At 31.2% G+C, this 11,508-nt stretch overlaps 1 protein-coding gene across 2 annotated transcripts; it reads right to left on the bottom strand.

Moving 5' to 3' along the window:
* Window positions 1–261: 261 nt before the first annotated feature.
* Window positions 262–10,237, bottom strand: LOC113518443 (sodium-coupled monocarboxylate transporter 1-like). 2 transcript variants are annotated; one of them, XM_026903364.3, is made up of 14 exons: window positions 9,971–10,236; window positions 9,145–9,304; window positions 8,635–8,700; window positions 7,957–8,008; window positions 7,615–7,682; window positions 7,387–7,541; window positions 5,693–5,833; window positions 5,079–5,187; window positions 4,894–5,003; window positions 4,276–4,418; window positions 3,908–4,035; window positions 2,634–2,800; window positions 975–1,200; window positions 262–373 (listed from the first exon to the last, which is right to left on the bottom strand). In XM_026903364.3, exons 1-14 carry the CDS (start codon window positions 10,177–10,179, stop codon window positions 305–307), a joined length of 1,803 nt encoding a protein of 600 aa, XP_026759165.3. In that variant the 5' UTR covers window positions 10,180–10,236; the 3' UTR covers window positions 262–304. The 2 variants fall into 2 exon arrangements, with proteins under 2 accessions (XP_026759165.3, XP_052748864.1); XM_052892904.1 differs by lacking the exon at window positions 262–373 and having other exon boundaries at window positions 1,060–1,200; window positions 3,908–4,049; window positions 4,280–4,418; window positions 9,971–10,237.
* Window positions 10,238–11,508: the final 1,271 nt, after the last annotated feature.

The raw sequence follows: 11,508 nt of genomic DNA, 5'->3' as shown, positions 1-11,508 counted from the left end.
TCTGCTTCGCGATAGCAACACGAGTAAGACAGAGGTACCCAAAAAATCTGGTAATGATGATGATGAGAGTTACCTTTATTATATCTTTGTTGTATCTTTATTGTATCAGAAACCTGATTGCAGGTTTATATATATATATATATATATATATATATATATATATATATATATATATATATATATATATATATATATATATATATATATTTTTTTTTTTTATTTTTGAACAATGTCTCGTTAGTTAGAAAAAAATAGCTTTAAATGACCTGCAAGCACTTTATTAAATAAACAAAATCAATATTAATCAACTAATTTCTTCTGTTTCATTTGTAGGTTTCATGATTATTGAGGTGGAATTCGTTTGACAGGTACCCTGAAATGAGAATATTTTGCAATTAGCGGTATGTGTTACCTATAATAAGTACCAAAATTATATTAAACAGGAATAATTATGAACATTATGTCGAAAATTTAAAAAACTGAATATAATTAATGTTTCTATTAAAAATTGCCATATAAAAATTTTGTAATAAATACAATAAATAAATAATATATTCCGATTTAAGACAAAATAAAATAAGTATTAACAAATATTAAAAAAACCAAATTCGACATTCAATCGCACATAACGATTATAATGTGTAATATGCACACAAAGGTAAATTTAAAATAAAAACTGTGAATTTAAAAGCGTGTCAAAGAAAGAAAGTTGCATAGTAAAATGCATAACATCACAGTGGAATTAATTCTGAAGTACCATTCTCTAAGCTTATATATAAATTTGCAATTTTAACTTGATAGTTTAGAAAACTATTACGGTATTATACACAATTTTGATCCTTAGAATAACAATATCACTCTAATAAAATATTAAATTTTATAAATAGAAATAAAATCATGCTTCAGAATCGACTCCAATGGCGGAGACCGCCTGTTACGTAATTTTAGCTCTAATCCATTCAAAATTTTACAACCTTATTATTTCCGTAAGCCCTTATATAGAGTTCTTCAGTGGGATGCGGCGGTTCTCGATACAATCGTCTTAGTTGCGGTGCAAGTAATTTGGGGGCAGGAGGGACATATGGTTTTCCACGAGCACGGTTTATTTGTGACACTACCATGCCTATACAAATGGTCACTAATGCTCCAGCTAGCGTGTACCACATATATGACACATGGAGCATCGGGTTCACTTCCTCGCTGTCAAAAGAAGAATAAATTCGTTTTATTGGATTTAATAGTAAGATATCTTAATAATCATTTAATTTCACAAGAAGCCTCCTTCAACTTTGAATAAATTCATTCGTACTCAGTGGCGTGCCTCAAAAGATATAAATATATTTAATGAACGTGCCGTATCTATTGTTTTCGATAATTATCAGAGGCGAAACGCTGCGACGTAAGGCACCTTACTCACTCTGAAGAAGACTTCCGAATGAAGTCGAAACAAATATTAGAAACTATAAGCACAGTAAGATCATTAAATGATCATTATTCAGTATCACATATTAAAAATTAAGGTAAGCTTTAATCATATATCTACATTGTTTTAATCCTCTGGATGTGCAACTGGGAACTACAGGTCTCATACTCAACTGCTTGGTCTACGAAATGTGGTGAAGCCCAGCAATGGGACGTGAGTTGTATGTATAAGGAAAATGTGATTACGTTGTAATAGAATATATCAGATATGATAAAGACATTATTACATGCAATTATATTGAATTACATGTAAAATTGTTATCTGATAATACTACTACTATAATTAATCGTCCCTGTCTGAAATTACAATATCAAGGTTTTAATACAGTATAAGTAATAGTACTAAAGTACAGTATGGCCACTCCCTACCACCTACTACGAACTGACTTCTCTCAAATACGCTCCCAAAATCTAATGGATGTCTCTAGTCTACGCATTAGTTGCTGTCGATGTTGAGGATGGATAGAGGATACATTATTTAAGAGGTATGAATGAGATATGAGGATAATTAGTTAGTCAGCTAACCTTAGTTTGACGATGATTGAAGCGATAATTCAGACAACTAACAAAATATTGAAATACAATTAGTTCAACTGATTAACAATGATAATTACGTCTTATAAACATGAAAAGTAGTATGTGCCCCTCAGAATACACTGCGATACATATAGTATCATTCATACGTTGTTATTACTGAGAACTTACTCGTAGATGTTCTGCATGAGTAATTTAAAGTACATTTCATCCGGCATCACGCAAAAACTACTTTCTTGAGTGGCGACCCCGTACGGGTAAACACAGTGTAGGACCACCCCCCACTAGATGGAGCGACGATCTCAAATGCATTGCAGGGAGTCAGCCAGTGCAAGATACAGGAGGCTCAGGAGAGTTCCTTATGGCAGTATGAGGAAGGTGATGATGATGATGATGTCCAATAGTGAACGGATAGTAGTTAAATAATGATGACGATACTTTATCCTGATACAGCATGTAGAAATAGTCTATTTCATAAGTTTTCTTACTTTTGAAATCCATATGTACTACTTAGCGGACTCTTTGCTAGTTGTACAATAAAATAGTTGTTACCAGGACATAAATATTTCTAACAACATATTACATTACACAATAAAATATTTTATAATTCAACTTACTCTGAGTATCCGGTTTTGTCATCGGAAATAGTATAATTGTATGTACAGCCTACGGTAGTCAGCAATTTGTGAGGATGCGAGATATAACCGCGAGCAATTGCCATCTGAGCGGTGAGGCACCACCAAGACATCATTGCTAGTCCGGTTATGCCGCCCACTAGCGCGCCCTGACGAATAATAATACGTACTTCATCATAACCTTCAGCTAAATTATCGCCCACAGTGTAGTTTCTTGTTGCGAACACTCGGGTCATCTCATGAGTTTCTTACTTAGGTATTCTTTTTTTTATATAACTTAGAATGGCAAACAAGTTGACGGCCCACCTGATGGAAAGTGGTAACCGTCACCTATAGACATGAGCAGTACTATGGACATAACAGAGTATACTGTTTCGCCCATAATACCCCCCATGTGTTGCCGTTGCTGAGGACTAAGATGTTATGCTTCTGTACCCTGTAAATTCACGCCATATCCCACCCTTCAAACCGAAACACAGCCAGTGTTTGTTTTGCTTAGAGCAGTGATTCCTAAAGTGGGTTCCGCATAACACAGGGGCTCCGTAAAAAGTCATCAGGGTTCCGCGAAATTGTTTTTATTGTTGTTGTTATTACAGTCCAACAATTGCATTCTTCACACTAAAAATTAAAGGTATAAAGTACTATACTTTTAAAATATTTCTAATAAAACTTTTGTTTTTATTTAAATTACAGTGTTTTTGATTTATATTCGTTTCATATGGGGATTCATAAAATAAAAGGTATTTTGTGAGCGTTCCGTTATCTTAAACGTTTAAATGTCTAAGAGTATTGACTCGAATACCTACAAAGCACTCAAATTATAGTTTGTACTTAAATTGTAGTTGCATGTTATTTTCTAGTGAAAAATGAATAAAAAAGTTTACTTCCATACTACTTTTTCTATGTATGTTTCCTTTAATGTTTATTACCACATAACTCTGCCAGTTGTATCTATCAGTTGTACGGATTTGGGATTTTTTTATTTAAAAGAATCTACTTATATGTTAGTCCCACAGAAATTTTATCAAAATCGATTCAATAGTTTAGTATCTAAATTAAATATCAAATCAAATAAATGGTTTTTCCACAATTGAAGTCCATTTTTTTTTTGGTGAAACTCAATTTAATGTTTGTTAGACATGGCAGGTTTAAATTATTTTATAGTTTTTCGACTCCTAACTATTCAATTTTACTCGTAGAACTGAAAAAATAGTTTTCAGATTTCCAAAATATATAGCTAATAAAAAAATTCTAACCGTTGAATCCACCCACGGCATTAAAATGCCCATAGAAAAAACACCAAGCTGGGGGCCCATGGTCATTGCTTCTAAGGTCATAGTCAACTGCAGAATTGTGCCCATTTTCTCGACAATAAATACCAATCCTAAAACAAAATAACTATAAAACAATGAACAATACTATTTGTGATAAAACAACCTACTTTCAATTAAACTAATATGTAAAAATATAATCAACCTCGGTAGAAGATATATATTTCCTCTCTCATTTATACTATTCTTCTTTTACGAGTATAAAAATGCAATCATTTACTAAGGTGCGGAATTCTAGATCGTTATAATGAAAAATAGAATATATATGTAGGATTATAATTATATTTATTTACCTACACAAACAACGCCAAGGAGAACGACGACTCCCCTCATTAGCCAAGCAGTCTGCCGATCAGATAGTTGTTTTCTATGAAACGGCTTATAGAAATCTTCTAGAACCACGGCCGACATAGAGTTCAAACTTGTTGACAAGGAACTGGAAAAAAGATATCTTATGTGTTATATCTTAAAGGAACATTCTAAGGATTGCAACAAATTAAGAAAGTTTGCATGGGAAGTTCAAACTTCAAATAAAAAAAGAAATAATTATTTTTTTTATTTTAACAAAATTTTATAATCTAACCTGTACTTATTACTATAAAGAGGAAAAAGTTAATTGTTTGTTTATTTGTTTCTAATGGATAAATTTGAAACTACTTGACGGATTTTCAAAATTCTTTTACGTATTGAAATCTACATTATAAGCGAATAACATAGACTACATATTATTACCAAAAAAATCTATCTATCAGTGCAAAACTGGGCCGGATCGCTAGTATATATTTAGGTATAAGTTAGATATTTCCAACTTACAATTATTAGATAATATGTCAAATTAGAATTAATTAAATCCGTACTACAAAATATGAAATTTTATTGGTTACTTCTTACACGTCATTTTATTGTCATACCTCAGAGCAGCACTAAAAATTCCAGCTACAAATACTCCAGGCAAACCCGGTATGTTTCCCAAAACGTCCATCACTAACAGTGGTAATAGTTGGTCTTTGGCTTTTGCTAGCTAAAATTATCAATAGACAATGTAAAATTTTGGTTTTAATAATACATCATAATTTATTGTAAAAAATTGAGATACCTTTGTCTGAAGAGGATCACAGTCGTGAAAGCGGGCGTAAATCAACAATCCACAGTATAGACAGAAGCAATATAATACTGATATACCTATACAGAATAGTACAACTGCCCTGTAATAAATTATGTTAGCAGATATAGTATAATTTAAATAGATTTGATATTATATCCCCTGGATATGTAATCACAGATATTAGCAAAAAAATATAATACAATTAAGTAGGTATATTCATTTTCTCCTAGTATCTACGTTATTTACCTATATTAAATAAATATATAACTGAAAAACTATAACATAATTTTTTTGATTAACTCAAATAAACAACTACAATTTTTATAATATAATAAAGATGAATATTCTTTATGTATTGATTGCCCTTTGGTGGTTTAACAACTCTACTAAATAGTATGAAATTTGGTACAGGTCACTAACGCTGTAAGCAATCATCGTTACTCTCCATCAGATGAGCTGCCAGTCCGAGTTTTTGTTTGTCATTCCGAGTTATATAAAAAAAGATAATAAAGCATGATTATCCATATGTGCAAACTTAAATAACTTGAAGAAAATCAATTATTCTAGTTCCATAACGCATGTAATATACGAGTTTATATCTGTACCATTTCGCTCCACGTAAAGTGGGTAACGCTAAATAACGTTGCACCATAGTCTGGTTGACAGAATTTGCTTGCAGCCAATAGATCAATCCTCCAATTACCAAATTCCATATTGTATGCCGTGCCAGGGGACTGGGATCCCAACTGTTGAAAAAATATAATTATACTACATTATACAGCATGTATGATCAGCTCAGACGGATAATGCTGAACTGACGCCCGGGAATCCGCAGTCTTCGTGACTTCGTGTACAGCAAAATCAGTTAAAAAAATTTTTTTTCTTTTCATAGAGAGGTCCACCCTCACTCGAGCAATACTAACAGTAATACGTGACAATTTTATCCTAAAGAGTTTAAGATTAATTTCAATCAAAAAACATTTATAAGATCGCCAAAAACAGCATTATCATGGAATTTTTTAAAAAGTTTATCGTGAACGTAGGTTTCATCATCATCAACATCATATCGGCCGTTAACTATTCACTGCTGAATATAGGCTTCCTCTATAAGAAGGTTTTGTCAATAATTATCACATTTGGTAGGCGAGTTGCCAACCGCAGTTTAGCTTTGATAATGTTTTAAAAGGAACGCTGTTGTCCATCCCTCGATCATCGCCACTTACGACACACACGACACGGGATCACACGGCAATATGGATATATAGTATGTGTGGATTTATATAGTATATGTATAGGTATGTATGTAATTACAGTCATAATTATGACGTGTATTCAAAAAATTATGTCATTCGCATTAAATAACGACCCACAAAGGTTAGAGACTACTTGTCATGGGTGTCTCATTACAGAATTATAAGATAACTTTGTTATTACTAAAGTAGCCAGGCAGATTAATTTAAGTTTTTTTTTTTTTTCATGTATTACTTCTGTTGCACTGTTCGGTATTTTGTTCCCTTAATCGCCTCTCATGACATCCTAAGAAAGAAAAGAAGTAGTATCTTATTGTATATCTATACTCCATCACCATAGTGATGTATCTAACTTCATATCATCATAATCAGCAGTTAATTATCTACTGCAGAACATAGACTCTCCCCATAGACTGCCATAAGAAACTGTCCCGAACCAACTACATCCACCGACTCCCTGCAATGCATTTGAAGTCGTCTCTATCTAATAAGGGTCGTCTTACACTTCATTTGTCTGTACAGAGTCGCCAAGTCGGTAAGTACTATACTATTAATATTTTTCTTTGAAAGTTCAATAAAGACGTAGAAAAAAGATTTTTTACTTCTTGTGTACATGGACTATCATATAAATTGCATGTAACCCTAATCACCAAGACTTTTAGAAGACTTGTGGTACATCATGCACACGAATAATGTTATTAGCATTGTTTCTATACAAAAAAAATTATACCGAATGAAATTATTTGTCATAACATAGCTAACCTCTATTATAATAATCTATCTAATCAACTAGTCAGCAAATTGACCTTGAGGCATTATCTGACGTCTGTGTCAGAATGCATATCAATACTAATCAATAATAGTAACATAGTGTCTTTCACTTGAAATATATTTCAATTGTCTAAATACTTAGACGAAGTACATAATTGATTTAAGCGAATAACAGTCGTTCTGATTGATTTAGCACAGATTCTAGCAATAATTACAAAGCGTTTGCCACTTTTTCAGATGAATCGTCAACTTATCGCCCCGTGAAAATAAAAACATACTTGGGAAGTTCAATACGGCCACTGTCCATATTACGTTGCCATACAACAGCTATGCCGCCAACATCGAGTGTTCCCTTTATTGCAACCAAAGCCATCGCCCCAAACATAGCCGTGATTTGTATCACATCTGTCCACACCACCGCTTGAAGTCCTCCCTGAAATATTATTTAACTTTAAAAATGAAGTTACATGTAGTGTATATTATATATAACAAAATTCCATACTCACCGCGCTAGTATAAAAAATGCACACTAAACACACGATTGGTGTTATTATATGTATATCGACGCCAGTTACTGAAACAATAGTACATTAAAATTAATAATGGTAAAGAACTTCCTCCTTCCTAATATATATATTTTTATATAAATGTTAGAGTGTTCTAGAAGCGTACTTTAATGTTTTTCACACAAATTGCTCTATAAGCTATTATGTTACTTTATCATGTTTCTTTGGAAAAAATATTTATTTTCTTTGTTAAAAAAGTCCTTTAAATAGATGCTAATCATTTTGATTTCAGTCTGTAAGGAATGTTGATTCTTTGATATTTATAGATATAAATATGATTACCTTGATTAAAAGCCAGTGCCGGTACGTAAATAACAATTGGTAACCAACCTATCTGGAAAATAATTAGGCATTAATATCAAATTTGTAAGATTCTATAATATTCTTCCAATTTTGACTACCAAACACTTTCGAATATTTTTTAACTATATATATATATATATATATATATATATATATATATATGAAACTTATATATTAACGTTAACGTGTCGTATTCTCTTATTTAAATACCGTCAAAAGTTACCTATTCAAAACAAAAACCTTCAACGTTTTCAAGTTGGAACCTCCACCATCGCATAGATTTCAGGTACCATTTTTCATCAAGTGCGCTATAGGCTTACCATTCATAAGAGTAAACTAAATTTTAGAATAATAAAATAAGAAATCTTTATTTAAATATCCATATTAAATCTTATTACTTGTATATATAAATTTCATTTTACAATATGCATTACTTAGGTACGCTATACTTCAAAACCGCTAAAAAGATTTTAATGAAATCTTGTAAATATGTACTCTTTGTTCCAGGTTTGATTTAGAAGGACCGACACAATGCTTGTCGAGTCAGCTAGTATTAAATAAAAAATATTATATCATGTTTCTGCGTACCTATCTTAATTCAAAATATACATAATGAAAAAAATAATGTCAATACTATATTTATATTTTTGTACTCACCAATGTAAATGCAAATAAAACCGATCCAAACAGTCGGACTCTGTTATCAAATCTCATCGATAAGTACTGCAATAAAGTATTAGACATTTACAACATAATCAGACTAATATTTATTGGTTTATATAAGGTAGATACAAGCTATTAATCAAATTCATTTTTTAGCCTTTTACAAGAAGAGTTTAGCTACTATTTAGAATGAAAATCTAATTTTAGAGGTTACTTCAATAGAAGTTAATGAAAATTTGAACAAATGAATATTTAACCTAACAATAAGATAGATTATTAATATTCATTAATAGTACAATTCGAAAATCGATTAATCTACTGAATAGAATAAATTAAATTCATTTGTTACTAATATCATTTAAAGAGTCTGTGATAACTTCAACAAAATTTGGATGAATAATTAAATGTTTTTTTTTTTTGTTCTCTTTATTGTTCCCTTCAAAGAAACTTGATTACTTTTTCATTAACTTCTATTGAAACATACTATATTATTCTATATATTACCTCATAATTAGAGGTGATCTTAAGCTCATGAAACACTGGTAAATAAACCTGGGTCATTACTATCGACATTAGAAATATTCCGCCCATAATGTAAGCATACTGTGTCCCATGCATGTAGACTTCTGTCGGCGATCCCAACAAAGTTATTCCTGAGACGAAACTAAGAAAACAAAATTATAAAATGTATTGCTCCAAATTGCGTAATATGAGTATTTAATAAAGTCCTCCATGTTCTTTATGATTGCATGTAAATGAGAATTCAAGTTATATAACTGCTACGATTCGTTTGATTGATTCTGATAATTCTTTTTTCTTTCTTTCTTTCTGATAAAGCCATTACAACATTTAAATTATAAAATTTATTTCATTAAAATCCATTCAGTCAATTTAAATGAGTCAGGGACGTTACATACACAGGTACAACGATACTAGAACTTTTGGATTTCGTTGCTTTTTCTAGCTCTCTAAATTTTACGATAAATCTGAATAGAAACAATTATTTCAACTTATTCTAGTATACCTAGATAGATATATAGATATAACAATGATTAAAAATATATATACTTAAGATATTTAGATAGAAGTTTAACTTAAATCCTAATTATTAATATAAAAAATTTATATACAAATCATTTACTTTATTTTCCTCTTAGCGAATAAACTATTCAACAACTCTGCATGAATATTTGATAGTACTTTTAGATTGGAACGGACATAGGCAACTTTTTTTATTATCACTTTTTTTCATAATTTACACTTTCTGATTACGCAGGATAATTAAGGATATAAATTAGTTGTGTAAATTTCTGCTTTTTAGATTACTCACCTAGCAACAAGAGACATAGCCACAGGAATTACTTTCATGTTTCTACCACCGAGCAAGTAATCATTTTGAGTTGTCTGCTTTTTCATGAAACCCCAATACACGCCCACAACGGCACTAATCGCCAACATAAACACAAACACGACATAGTCCACCCACGAAAACTTCTGCATATGATGCACCATCTCATTGACCTCCCCTGTCGCCCCCATTGTTCGATCTTATTCAAATGTATCTGATATCATAACTGAAGTGATCTCCTAAGGCAACCAGTATTCAAATGGCACATAGCCCACGACGTCAACTCAATCTGTTACAATGAAACAATTACGATAACTCGCAATTTAAAAGAGGATGTTGCGAGATCCCCCTCAATAGAAGCTACGAATCGAGAACTGACTAATACTTGAATGCTTGAAAACTCTAGGCTAGTAAACAACAACCAGTAATTGGAAAATTCACATAAGGTTCACATTAATTGCTTTTAAGTTAACAGTATGGTATATTTTTTGAAATTCATATATTTTGGTCTATTTTTCTAAGCTTAATATAATTAATCAGCAATCTAAGCATGATTTTTTAACGAAATAAGAGTACCTAAATAATAAATAAAATATACAGCTAAATTTTAAAAGTTTTTGATGACATAATTGATTTATCTAATTTTATCTATTTAAAAAAATAACTAAACTCGATAAAAAGATATGCTAACACTGTTTACTAATTTTGGGAAGTATAGAATAACAGATTATATTATATGATTTATCCCAAAGTATATAAAGCTCTAACACCTTTTCCTCGTATAAAAGATATTAGTTTGAGCTCTATATCCTACAATCAAAACTCAAGTCAACCTCATCTGCTTGTGGTATACTCTATCAGGACTCCATCGTAGTTAATTATTGTCAAATTCATCACGATAAGCCAACTGACCTGCTTTCATTCTCCCCTATCATCACTTACCACCCTCCAACGTATACCGATTGCACAAACAAGGTTACCATGTCATTTTCAATAAAAAATGGCATTAGACTAACGTGGCCTAAGGCCAAGATTTTATTTCGCCAGATATTTCTATCTCATCCAGGGTTTCTTCGCATTCCATTCCTTCGCATTGCTGTTATGGCTACCGTCGATGTTTTTCATATTTTAATAATATTTTATATTAATTCGCAAATATGTAAGTAAATTACCAAATGCCTAATCATAAATAAAAAAGTTTAAAGGGAAAGTCTTTACCCAACAATGAGATACATAAAAATATATATAATAATGTAAACATAAAGCTGTAAAAAACTACGAGTACCTACCCCGACTCATGCAGCCTCAACTATCGTGCGTACAAATAAATGATTATCTATATTTATTTACGATTTCATAGTACGTAAATTAAGCAATATTATGAAAATCATAAATATAACAATTATAGTTTGATTGAAAAACTTTGAAGCGGGCAGAGTTTGAACCCACTCCTTCTACGACATACAAAGGCCATGCTCTTACTCCTCAAAGTATTTTTTTGTAAAAATTTGTTAATTTTT

Source organism: Galleria mellonella, unplaced genomic scaffold, assembly GCF_026898425.1.
Source record: "Galleria mellonella isolate WM207_F2 unplaced genomic scaffold, CSIRO_AGI_GalMel_v1 utg171, whole genome shotgun sequence".
In the NCBI taxonomy this organism is placed as follows: Eukaryota; Metazoa; Arthropoda; class Insecta; order Lepidoptera; family Pyralidae; genus Galleria; species Galleria mellonella.
This window is presented reverse-complemented; position numbering and strand designations above follow the sequence as displayed.